This window comes from Colletotrichum gloeosporioides (genome assembly GCF_011800055.1).
Source record: "Colletotrichum gloeosporioides strain Lc1 chromosome Unknown consensus_15, whole genome shotgun sequence".
Lineage (NCBI taxonomy): Eukaryota > Fungi > Ascomycota > Sordariomycetes > Glomerellales > Glomerellaceae > Colletotrichum > Colletotrichum gloeosporioides.
In genome coordinates, this window is record NW_025544660.1 from 67694 (window position 1) to 80414 (window position 12721).

Sequence of the window (12721 nt, forward strand, 5' to 3'; positions counted from 1 at the left end):
AACCAGCCAACATGTCTGATGTGTCACGCCCGATTTCTCGCAGGATACGAAGGAATACTGCAACCTCATGCGGAAACTCAATCAGGCGTTGGAAATGGCGAACCGCGAGGTTGGATTCGGGCGGGTGGGTGCGCCGCTCGTCTTGGCAGTGTTGGTTGACGACCAGTGAGCTGAGAATTGAGGAGCAGTCTGAATTTTCCTGGACAACGCCTGCCTATTAGTATTCTTGGCATGCATCTGTAGGCCATCAAGGTCGATGCCAGAAAACAACGCAACAAAAGACCTGAGCAGAGGGGAAGAATGGGAAGAAGGAAGAGGAAGGAACAGTGGTTGAAGGCGGTTGCGGTCAGGACGAAGCCATCAAGGTCCTCACTCTTGATGTAGATGTGGCTCTCCTCATTGGCCAGCCCGCTAATGTGGATTCTCGGCTGCTGCATCCTGGCTCGTCGGGTCGTTCCTGCAGCCAATCAGCTGAGCACATCACTTGTGAGTGTGGGAAAGAGCGACTCCAGAAGAGAGACATCGCGACTTCCCGCGTGCACCTGCCCTCCTGCCGACCCATGGCGGCCATCCGGGTGCGCAAACTTGGCAACGGGTCTCAGCCTTGGCATCAGCCTTGGCATTGGGACTACGTTGTTTTTTGCTCTTTTGCCTTTTTGCATCTTTCCCACATTTTCCATCGCGTTCCCACCGCCGCCCCTCGTTTCCCGGCCCAGCGACATGGATTACCGGCTTGGGGATGGACTGGATTCACTGAGAGCCCAAAATCGCGTCGGCCTTGATTGGCGCGCTGTTACTCGCAGCTGAAAGTCCACGCAGAACATGCGGGAACGAAGACATGTCGTCCGTTTGTCGGCACCCATGGCCCTTGCTTCGTGGGTACGGCACAATGGGAACTAGCAAGCATTTCTCGGAGGCTTTACTGCTTTTGCCAAAGGGAACCATGTGCCATTTGATTGACTTGGGATAGAGGGAGGGGGAAATCCCCAGCGGCAGGACAATGGCCATCAAGTCAGACAGACAGACCTGTACCAAACACCGGCGACCCATTCGCCATTCTCGGCCACCGTCAAATCTGCTCATCGTCGCTTTTTCGCCGCTCTCGTCCACCCACCTCCCTCCAAAATCTCCCTCGCCTGCCATCCCTCATCCAATCCTCTCTCTTTTCTCACCCTACGGCCTGCCCTCTCGAGGAATCATCCCGCGGCTCTGTGACTTCTCGTTGCCTGATCCCCCGTCACATCCCGCTTCGGTCAAGCATTCACTCGACCTTCCGTCTCTCAAGGTGCCCATTCCCAGCGCGGCTTGGAACCAACACAGCTTCACCCCGGCCACCTCTGTCCTGACCTCCTTCCCATAAAGCACCCGGCTGCGAACCATCCGATCAGCCGCCTGTCCGAGACCTCTGCAGCATATTTCAGCCCCGGACCTGAACAGCCCCAGGCACGTCAACTCGGACCCGTCGAACCCGGCCGGTATCACAGCTCGAGTTTTGTCTCACGCCCAGGACGAACTGTCCCATCACCATGGCCAAGTTCTCCGTTGCCGCCCTTGCGGCTCTTCTGAGCACCGCTTCCGCCTCCCTGGTCGCACGACAGACGGCTGCCAGTACCACCGCCGCCGCGACCACCACGGCGGCATCCGCCCCTTCGGCCGTCTCAGACTGCGCCGTCACCTCATCTACCCAGTAAGTTGATGCCAGACTACTTCACGCATACCGTGGTCACCATCTAACATTCACCAGGATTTGCAAGGTTGGCACCACAGAGTACATCATCGCGGAAACCCCAACCGGCGCGCTGCCCAGCTCCTACACCGGCTGCCACAAGCATGCGACCGACACGTAGGTGCCGCTTGTATCTTCATGTCAGTCCAAATGCTAATATTTGATTCAGATACTGCTTCTACCCTGATGGCGAGGTTCTCGTTGAGGCTGCCAACGCCCCGGCTGCTACTGCCGCTACCACGACTGCCGCCGCCGCAACTGGCATGCCCACGGCTGTCTCTGACTGCCATCTCCATGGAGTCACTGTGTATGTCGACTACCTTCCATCTTGAAAACAGCATCGCTAACAGCCTCAGTTTCTGCATGTGGGGTACCTCCGAGTACCAGGTCATGACGACGCCCACCAACACCGCCGCTTCCGCTATCCCGACTGCATTCACCGACTGCCACGCACACGGTACCGACACCTACTGTATGGCCCCCAACGGTGACGACGTCGAGATCGTGGCAGAGGGTGCCGAGTCCTCCGACTCGGGCAGTGGCAGCGATAGCGAAACGCCTCAAGGCGAGAATTGCCACTTCCACGCCGGTGTTGAGCATTGTGTTGGAGCCGGCGAGAGCGAGAGCAGCGGCACAAGAAGCTGCGCAAAGGTTGCGCGCGACTACAACATCCCTCTCCGCGTCGGTCTCCTGTTTGTCATCTTGGTAACCAGCGCGTTCGGTGTCTACTTCCCAATCTTCATGATCAAGTGGATGCCTACCAAGACGCACACCATTTTCCTCATCCTCAAGCAGTTTGGAACCGGCATCATCATCTCGACTGCCTTTGTCCACCTGTACACACATGCGCAACTCATGTTTGCCAACGAGTGCCTGGGAGAGCTGGGCTACGAGGGCACCACATCCGCCATCGTCATGGCTGGCATCTTTATCTCTTTCCTGGTCGAGTATCTCGGCAAGCGCCTCGTCATGGCCAAGGTTGCTGCTAACCCGACCTCTGCATCTCGCTTCTCTCCCGAGACAGTCACTGTCCTGGTTCTTGAGTGCGGTATTATCTTCCACTCCATCCGTAAGTCTTTCCAGTTTCTCATGATGAATCCCAGCTAAGATTATCCAGTGATTGGTATTACTTTGGTCGTCGCCGGTGACACCTTCTTCCTCACCCTCTTCGTCGTCATTCTTTTCCACCAGATGTTCGAAGGTATCGCGCTCGGTACTCGCATTGCCCAGCTCGGCACCGCCTCCCCCGTGGAGAAGAATGATCGCCCTGCCGCCGTCGAAGTCGAACAAACCTCCTCCACCCCCGACAGCCTCAACTCCCTCAAGGCTCCAACCTTCTCTCTCGTCAAGAAGCTTATCCTCGCCACCCCTTTCGCGCTCGTCACCCCCATCGGCATGGCCATCGGCATTGGCGTGCTGCAGCAGTTCAACGGCAATGACCGCAGCACCATCATTGCTATCGGCACTCTCGATGCGGTATCCGCTGGTATTCTTGTCTGGGTCGGTGTTGTGGAGATGTGGGCCGAGGACTGGATGCACGGGCACGCAGAGCTGCTTCACACCAGCCCCATCGTCACCATCCTGGCTGGTCTCGGCCTGGTCGCTGGCATGATCATCATGAGTGTGCTTGGCAAGTGGGCTTAAGCTTCGAGAGCTTCGAACGACGGTAATGACACATGACGCTGCATGATGTGTGGCAGGAATGGGAAAAGTCTGGGATTGCATCATATGGAATGGCATTGTTTGGGACGGTCCTTTGTTATAGATAGATGTTATACCCTACTGAGTGTAATGATACTGCGCTACTGCGATTCTATTCGCGTTCCTGGCTCCACTGGCGGCGAGATATGACAGGCAACGAATGATTCACAAAGCAGTATGCAGGCTTTCTTATAAGTCTACTGTATGGTGACACAAACATTTCTTGACTTTGGACGACAATTCACACTTCTTGGTCTACAACTGTGACTTCCATCCACCCTCCGCCTCGAAAACCTTGCCAACGGCCTTTGCCACAGACAGAAGATGTCTATCACGGTACCGCGGAACCACCAACGAAACACCCACAGGCATGCCATTCGGTCCTCCGAACCCAATGAGGTTGACCACCGGAACATGAAGAGCCTACTCCTCGTCAGCAAACACATCCTCACCAACCACGCAAAACGGATACTCACCGTCCAAGGCGCATTAAACGCAGCACTCCCCGTACTCCCCAACCCCTCCGGCGCCTCGTCAACCGCACTCGGCACCAACACCGCATCAAACGCCCCCAGCATCTTATCAACCTTGGGTCTCGCCGCGCCAATATTATCAAACGCCTCCAACTGCGCCGCCCGCGAGATTTTATTCACGTTATCCACATGGCCCACCAGGAACTCATGCAACTGCTCCTTGCCAACGCGGTACTCCGGTAAGAAGTTCACGCGCCCCTCGCTGTGGAGGACTGTGGCATGCCACTCCGGCAACGCCTCCAACTCCGCATCGAACTCGATCTCCTGCACCTCGGCCCCGTGCGCCTTCAGCAGCTCCACCGCCTTCGCCAGCGCGGCTTCCGTGCCGGGCCCGACGTGCGGCCAGACCATCGTCTTCAGGAACGCAATCTTGGCGCCCTTGACCTCGAAGGTTTCCGTGGGCGCCTCGTCGTCGGCGAGGGCGAAGACGTCCGCGAGGAGCTGCAGGTCCTCGACGCTCCGCGCGAAGAGGCCGAGCGTGTCGAGGATGAGCGAGTAGATCTTCTGGCCCTCGCGCGAGATGGCGTTCCAGGTGGGTTTGAGGGCGTAGATGCCGTTGAAGGAGGCTGGGCGGATGGTGCTCCCGCCGGTTTGCGTGCCGAGGGCCAGCGGGGCTTGGAAGTCGGCGACGGCGGCGCCGGAGCCGGAGGAGGAGCCGCCCGGGGTGCGGGTGGGCGGGGAGGACGCGGTGTGCGGGTTTATTGTTTTGGGGCCGGCGACTGTGGCGGCGAATTCTGTTGTGGTTGTTTTGCCTGGGAGGGTTAGCAGATGGCGAGGGAGAGGGAGGGGGAGGGGAGGTACCGAGGAGTAGGGCGCCGGCGTTGCGGAGGACGATGATGGAGGCGGCGTCGACTTGCGGGAAGGAGTCTTTGTAGAGGACTGAGCCGTGTTGGGTGGGCATGTCTGTGACGAGGTGAGAAGCGGTTCCGTGAGGATGAGGACGGAGGGGGGACTTGCCTTTGGTGTAGATGACATCCTTGACCGCGACCGCGACGCCGTGGAGGGGCCCGCGCTGGTCTACAGGGACGGCATCGAGTTTCTTGGCCTGCGCGATGACTTGCTCCGGGTCGAGGTACTCCCACGCCTTCACGATGGGGTCGCGCTTCTCGATGTGGGCGAGGAGGGAGCGCGCGTAGGCTTCGACGGTCAGCTCGCCGGCCTGGATCTTTGCGCGGACCTTGGTGGCTGTGAGGCGGTACGGCTCGATTGCCATCTTGCTTGCTTGGTTAATGCTGTTGGATAACAGATTTCGAAGGCGAACTCCAGGTGCGCGGCCTCTTGACTGATCGGGAGGTGTTCAGATTGAAACGAAGGGCAGTCCGAGTCACGGCGCGGGGTTGTGCTTCCGGATAAAGAGCTATCCGCGGTTCGGGCCGTTGAAGTCTTTGACCGAAGTATCGGTGTCAACAAGCCGAGTTTACAAAAGGAGAAATAAATACAACGTTCCGAATGCTGTTTGGATATGTCATTCAGAAAGAGGATGGGAAGTTGGAGTTCATTATCAAATAATTCGAAAGTCTCCAACGGGTTGGAGAAACGACCCCGCAGTGCCGTTATCGCTCGGCCGGGATTCCACCCGCGGGCAGTTTGTTGATGTGAACTTCCCCGCAGCCACACACACACAACTCCGGACCCCTCCATTGCCAGAGAGTGCGATACGGATTACACAGGCGTCGGTTGTTTTGGCCCGAACGGATGCTGTACGTTGCTCACAGTATCGGCTCTTTGAGGAGTGATAAGCCGAATGGGGTCCACTGGATTACGCAACGGATTGGTGGTGTTGAGCGGCGGTTGCGGGGATGTCGGGGATGTCGCCGATGAGGGTCACGATGGCGAGGGGATGGCTACCATAGTCTTTGGATGGCAAGGACAAAGTGTGAGAACACACTTTTGGACTTTGTCTGTTCTTGGCGATAGGGGCCAAGATCATGAGACATTACCAAATATTTATCTTCAGACATCGCACATGAAGCCATTCCCAACAAAACCCCTCAAGCCTCCATCTTCCGCCCCTTCTCCTCAACCCGCACCTCCTCCGCGTCCGTAATCTGCGGCGATGCCTGAGCATAAATCTCGCCCTCCCTCTCCCCCTCAAAGAACCCATCGCGCCCCTCCTTCGCAAGCCACTCAAACTCCCGCGGCGCATTCTCGCACCCCGCCGGGAACACCTTGGGCTTGAAGACATGGATCAAACCAATGTAGATGATGGCCGATGAGCAGAACGTCAGCACCCAGCCCATCTTGTACATGTTCTTCGCGGCCTGGCTGACGCTCTGCGGCTGGTACTGCCCGACGAGCCCGGGCAGGCCCATCACGGTGCCCCCGATCCAGGCGAACACGCCCACCCAGTTGACGCCGGCTTTGAACCAGTAGAGGCCGGTTCTGGAGCCGTTGAAAAGGGAGGGGACGTGAACGTTGCCGCGGCGGGCGATGAGGTAGTCGAAGATTATGATCTGTGATATGTCAGCTGGACACTATGGTTAAATGATCGGAGGTTGCACTCACAGCGCAAAGAGGGGCCATGAAGATGTTATAGCTCCCCAAAAACGAAAGGAACGCCGAAGCATTCGCAATCAACTTCCACGGCAACACCACAATCCCCAGAATCGCACACACAATCTGGCCCCGCCGGATAGTCAGGTACCTCGGAAACAGCCCCGTCATGTCCGCCCCGAAGGGAATCGAGTTCGCGCCAAAGTTCGTCGCAAACATGCTCAAAATGAAACTGAACGCCACAAAGAACACGCCCGCGCGCCCCCCGGGCGTCCAGTAGTGGTCCAATATCGCGTCCAGCAAATCCCACAGGTTCCAGTAGGCCTGCCCCCAGGCGCCCTGTAGGGACGTCGTGGAGGCGAGCCCGAGGAAGAAGACGAGGCTCTGCGCGAAGAGCACGCAGGCGCCCTGCAGCCAGCCGGCGTCGGAGGGGCGGCGGGTGTAGCGCGCGAGGTCGGGCTGGTTGACGAGCATGGGCGAGAGGGAGCCCATGATGACGTTGATGCCGTTCATGACGGCCCAGCCAAGGGGCACGGTGGTGGAGGGGGCGGCGGCGTTGATGTTGGAGATGCCGGTGCCGTGGGCCATGCACCACCCGAAGAGGCCGAAGCAGGCGAAGGGCATGACGAAGCCTTTGACGGTGAAGATGTAGTGGATGTTCGCGGGGTGAACCCAGGTCTGGAGGGGTGTTAGTTGTGTTTGGGGGTGATAGGGGGGAGCGTACGAAGGGGAACTCGACTAGCCAGACGATGAAAAAGGCCAGGAGCTGTTTGGACGTGACATCGGCGCCGGCGGGGAGGGCGTTGGCGAAGTTGTCCCATCCGCTGCCGAAGATGCACCGGAAGCAGACAGAGAGAAGGTTTGCGCCGTAGTATGTCTGGATGCCGTACCATATGATGCAGACGATGGCGCGGATGAAGACGAAGAAGTAGGAGCCGTACATTCCCATCACCGATCGTGCGAGGACCGGGCTAAGAAGGTGTTAGCATCTGTATGGTTTTTCTAACGGGGGAAACGTACTATCCTAGATGGTACATCGCGCCTGGCCGCGCCATGCCCGTGACGATGATCGCAGAGATGAGAGACCCGAGGACGCAGGAGATGAAGGCCTGTTGCCATGTCTGATGTCCGTTAGTTTCCTCTCGTCTCCGACACATCAAATTCGAACTCAAGATGACATACCAAGCCCACTGCCACCAATGAAGACGCCACATTCCACCCCGTCGTCCCAAACATGTTCGAGAACCAGTACAGTGGCAGGTTATACCACGTCCACGTCCGCTGGTGCGGCGGCGTCGGCTCGAGATCTTTGTTCGACCATCGCGAGTCGCCGATCCGCGCCTGCCCCTCCGGCGCCTCGGGGGCCTTTGCCCATTCTCTGAATGCGGCTCTGGACTGGAACGGCGCCGCTATCTCGGCCCTGGTTGGTATACGGACTCGGGCCATCTTGCGGACAATTTCGTGCTGAGATGATCGAGGAAGAGCGCAGCGCATCGACCATCGTCACCGCGAGGGAGGCTGCAGCTCCATACTTCAAGCTGTCCGCCATCGTCACCGATATCACAGCCTTCGGCGCTGCGATGATTCGCTCCCTGCGCGCGGTGGCATTGGGACCCTGCCATCGGCGCTTTTGCAACCGACGGCGTCAGCGTCGCGTTGCCACGCGAGTGACGGGCGGACGGCAGCCCGATGACATCCATCCCATCGCCCCGATAAGGATTGCATGGGCGCAGATGCGGAGCGGGTGGCTTGGCGCGCGGCCGGGGACCTGGTTCGGGGGGAAGGGTGCTCCACTGAGATAAGCCGGCGGGATGTTGTTGGTCTTTTTATCTGGGATGCGCGATGTGGTAGCCCGACTTGGTGGATAGAGGGGCTGTCGGATTGAAAGTACCGACGGGATTGATATCACGTGGGATAGGCTGAGTTGAGGGTGTTGGTTGGTTCTTATTGGCGGTTCTGGGCCATCTTCACGGCGATGATGATCTGAACTGGGGGTGACAATCATCCATTCCAGCAGCATGTAATTTGCTCTGCAATACTATTACACCTGCTTAGTCTTGTCTCGTGACAGTCGGTCCAAAATACGTTTGAGGAGTATTGAGGGTACGTTCGGATTCTGCATAACTTACTTATGCAAGGGGCTACTATTTTCGATCAGTGTTATTTGCAACCCAAGCCTTGAACGTCGGTATGGCTATGAGACTTAGCAGGAAACAGCTGTGTTGCAGGAATCATGCTTCCAATTTTCGCAGCTCAATCGAGGATGTATTGAGCTCTTGTAATAAGGTTGTCAAATAAAGGGTATCTGAATGTCGAAATCAGTTTCCGATCAACTACGCCCTTTCCTTGCGCCTGCTGTCTTTCCTCCTCTGACATGAATGCAGCCAATAAGGCAATGGTATCGGCCTGCCCCCGGACTCAATTGCCTGCAAGTTCAAATACTCATGACAAAATAAGTTCATGGCATTAGACGCATGCCGGTTTTGAGTGCGACTCGAACCATACTTATTCATAGCCACAGTAGCGTAACGGAGTTGGGAAATGCCAAGCCCCGAAATGCCTTAGACTTGCATCTCTCGATCATCAAATTGCGAGACTCTTTTGCTGATATGAATATACCAGAAGGGTGGTGGCATCTTTCGTCTATTTAATGACTCGTCAATCACAGAAACGCGACCGGTTCGCACTTCACCACGGCTCGTCGGGGATATTTCATCCCATGAGAGGGAACGGATCGCCATAGGGCTTGACACAATCTGGCGCTAAGCCCGGGAAGCAGTCTCTAAACTTTGTCAGCGCAACTTATTTCCATATGAAAGTCTCATTGAACGATCATTTCTCAGCAGGTCCGTCCGAAAATAGGCGGCGACTGAAGGTCACAATTACCTGTCAGAGGGGGGTCAAGTCTTTATGTCTGACTCGCATGAACAGCGATGGCCTTGGCTAACCCTATATAAATTGCATACGAGAAATTAAGAGGGTCATTTAACAACTGCATGACGCTCCGGTAGCACCGCAAAACCTTATTTCGCTCCCATCCGAACCCCTATGATGCTGGTCTCGTAGTGGAGAGTGGCGGGTGTTCATCCCTTCATTGCAGCGACGAAAGCCCCGGGATCTACAAATAAGAATCTTCACGACCCCCGAACGGAGCCCGTTGATGTTAACCGTGAGAACCAACGATACAAACTAGCCCAAAATGCTCTCTTCCATCTTCCTCGCTTCAGCCTTCGCCGCCAGCGGCGCCTTCGCTGCCGTCTCCCAGGGCTCCTGGGCCGTTCGCGCCGATTTCTCGCGTATGTTAGACCCAACACTTCCCCTCCCCCGTATGCAAGCGCGGGATCTTCCAGAACGCGTCTAATTCAACCCCTGCAGGCTGCAACTCCTCGACGCCGCTTGAGCCCGTCCTCGATGGCGCCAAGAGCGTCTACTCGACAACAGACAAGATCGTCGACTTCAACATCGACTCCCCGTTCCAGGGCAACCTGGTGATCAAAGTCGCTGGCGCGGCCGGATACGGCTCGCCGTACCCGCCGCAGCAGGTCGCCGTGGAGGTCTTTGCCGAGGCGACCGGAGGAGACCCCGGCGTATGGGCCAACGCGACGGTCATTCCCGGCATAGGGCAGCCAGCGCTCATTTCTGGGATTTACTGGAACACACGGAGCGACATTACTCTCACTCCCGCTTCGAACGAGACTGTTTCGGTTGAGACGATCTTTGATGGAGGTAGCTTGGTTGTTTTCTACGTAAGTTACGCCCTGTGTCTACAACTTGGTGTTGCGATGGAACGATTACTGATAGGGGTGTGTTTTCAAGTGCGGCCTTCCCGATGGTCCTACGCCTCTTTCGAAGAGAAAGTTGTAAGGGATAAATGTTTTCTTGGTGAAATCTGTAAAATAGGGTTAGACAAAATAACGACACGCAATTTCCTACCGGTTCCAGCAAGCTCGAGTTCACAACAGGAGTGCTTCCACCGCCTTTTCGGCTTTTAGAACTATCCCTCTGATGAACAATCCTCGGCTAAATTTTGCCAAGAGCTTTTTGGAGGGATCATTTTTCCTCAGACATCAGGCTCAGGTAAACATGTTGACAAGAACTTCTAGTGAAGGTGGAGTCCGACAGACAAAGATTTGCCCTATTGACTTGTCTAGCAACGAAGGAGCCCGACTCCGGCGGGTGAGGTACCCGTCATCCGTATCGTCCCCGTCGTCTTCTTCCGATCATTGGATGCCTTGTCCACCACACTGTACTTTGCCGGCGAGGTGCATGACAATATTGGAACCTTACGTCCTTTTGTCGATGAGAGATTTGACCATAGCCACGTAAAATTCCTCAAATCTCATCGCGTACCAAACCTCTCTTTCAGAAACTTGAGTGTCTACTTCTTCACGTTCAAGACAAAATTTGAGTTTGTAGTTACGAGGCAGCCCCCCCCCCCCCCCCCCCCCCCCCNCTACGGCAAAATTCACCCCATACGCGGGCACAATTCTGGAAACACTATATGGGCACTTTGACCTGTGCTCAAGACAAAATTTGAAAATCACTAAATCATCACATCGTCTCTGCTCAAGTATCGGACCCACCACATACGGTCATTTCGCTCAGGCTGCTGCCGCCGTCTTGTGCCAGGATGAGTCGATGGCACGCGCCCTCTTGCTCCAACCCACGCGTTGTCGTCCAGCAGCAACGACCATACTGCGAATCCTGCGACAGTCACCCAGACATAGATGCACTAGTTGCGGCGGAGGCATTCAAGGCATCACCGTTACCTTTCCTTCCCCCAGATGAGCCGCCAGGTCAGATGTATCTGTGGTGGCCGCCATGCGTGCCGTATGTCATCACAGAACCGGATGGACATCCCGTACCAGTTCGACCACCTGATGACGAGGTGCCAACTTCAACTCCCGACGAAGGCAAACCACCAGGAAAGTCAGAACGTCTCCACATATACCCTCAACGCCTAAAGGATAGCGAATTTCGCGTTATGTGTCTCTATCCGGTTGAAGACGTCAACGCCCCCATTCATGTCACCCTGGAGGTCTACGATGACCTCCTTTATCACGAGTACGAAACGGTATCCTATACATGGGGTGGCGAGAACGGAGATAGTCGCCTCACCCAACCGGTCTACGTCGGACCATTTTGGGATATCCTGATCCAGACCCATAACTGTTGGGAGATGCTGAGGCACATGCGACCGTGGAAAGGCGTGCGAACTATCTGGGTAGACGCAATCTGCATTAATCAGACTGATATGAAAGAAAGACAAGAGCAAGTTGCCAAGATGGGTCGAATCTACGAGAAAGCCAGTCGAGTTGTTATTTACCTTGGCCCTGACCTTGCTGCCCCGACATCAACATCGTCACCGTATCCCAGGAGGCATAATCTGCAAGAGCTCGACACTCTTATAGGGAGACTACCACTTCCATCGGTATCACCGAGCTCCTCTAAGCAGTGGACATTGTCTGATGTCCTCAGGAGAGGATATTTTCGTCGTCTTTGGATCATCCAGGAATTAATCATGTCCAGGGATATTACCCTTCGTGTTGGCGACACTGAGTTCATCGTCGATCAGACGCTTAGCGTTCAAACAGTTCAGGCCCACGATATCCCATGGTTCACCTTCATAACCCAAAAGTCAGTCGGCCATCAATCGGGAAACAACCTCCGGACAGCCGTCGAACTCGTGGAGGCCTCAAAAGCCTCAGACCCTCGCGACAAAATCTTTGGTATCTTGGGTTTGATCGATTCAAGCGAGCATCATATTGCCGCGAACTATTCCATTTCTTCAGGCACCTCGTCATTGGCTACTATGCATATTGCCTGATTACCAAGAGGGATACTCGGGTCTTACTTCACGCATCAGGGCTTCAGGCACCAGAAGGTATGCCTTCTTGGGTCCCTCTAGCTCGGTATGACGAGGCTACAAACGACCACATAATCTCTGGCACAAGCAATCTCCAGCCTGACTGGCTTTACAAGTCAAGGAATTTCTTGGAGATCTATTCAAGACATCATCAGTGTGAAGGTCTCGAAGGTGGTGTCACACCAGTTGCGTACTCCTCAGGTCTGAATCAGCATACTTGTTTAAAGGTTGCCTGCGAATGGATCTCATATGACTTAGATTTATACGGAATCGATTATCTAAAGTCAGCAAGAACATGGAAAGGTGTCTCGGCCCACGCAAGTCCCGCAGCCTTTTGTCACACTCACGCAGTAATAGACAATTCGACTGGAGCAATCAATTTGCACGCAATCCACATAATGT

At 55.6% G+C, this 12721-nt stretch overlaps 5 protein-coding genes across 5 annotated transcripts; 3 read left to right on the plus strand and 2 right to left on the minus strand.

The window, feature by feature from the left end:
- Positions 1-1526: 1526 nt before the first annotated feature.
- Positions 1527-3370, plus strand: GCG54_00005247 (Zinc-regulated transporter 1; the record flags this gene model as incomplete). Its single annotated transcript, XM_045405274.1, has 5 exons — positions 1527-1687; positions 1745-1843; positions 1896-2033; positions 2083-2795; positions 2844-3370. 5 exons carry the CDS (start codon positions 1527-1529, stop codon positions 3368-3370), a joined length of 1638 nt encoding a protein of 545 aa, XP_045268865.1.
- A 312-nt stretch (positions 3371-3682) lies between these two features.
- Positions 3683-5173, minus strand: GCG54_00005248 (Glutamyl-tRNA(Gln) amidotransferase subunit A; the record flags this gene model as incomplete). The annotated part of the gene is made up of 3 exons (XM_045405275.1): positions 3683-3850; positions 3904-4712; positions 4762-5173. 3 exons carry the CDS (start codon positions 5171-5173, stop codon positions 3683-3685), a joined length of 1389 nt encoding a protein of 462 aa, XP_045268866.1.
- Positions 5174-5951: 778 nt separating this feature from the next.
- Positions 5952-7899, minus strand: GCG54_00005249 (Uracil permease; the record flags this gene model as incomplete). Its single annotated transcript, XM_045405276.1, has 5 exons — positions 5952-6413; positions 6466-7131; positions 7178-7424; positions 7474-7574; positions 7636-7899. 5 exons carry the CDS (start codon positions 7897-7899, stop codon positions 5952-5954), a joined length of 1740 nt encoding a protein of 579 aa, XP_045268867.1.
- A 1753-nt stretch (positions 7900-9652) lies between these two features.
- GCG54_00005250 (uncharacterized protein) lies at positions 9653-10317 on the plus strand (the record flags this gene model as incomplete). Its single annotated transcript, XM_045405277.1, has 3 exons — positions 9653-9749; positions 9829-10199; positions 10255-10317. The coding sequence occupies 3 exons, from the start codon at positions 9653-9655 to the stop codon at positions 10315-10317; spliced, it is 531 nt and encodes a 176-aa protein (XP_045268868.1).
- Positions 10318-11083: 766 nt separating this feature from the next.
- Positions 11084-12280, plus strand: GCG54_00005251 (uncharacterized protein; the record flags this gene model as incomplete). The annotated part of the gene is made up of 1 exon (XM_045405278.1): positions 11084-12280. The coding sequence occupies one exon, from the start codon at positions 11084-11086 to the stop codon at positions 12278-12280; it is 1197 nt and encodes a 398-aa protein (XP_045268869.1).
- Positions 12281-12721: the final 441 nt, after the last annotated feature.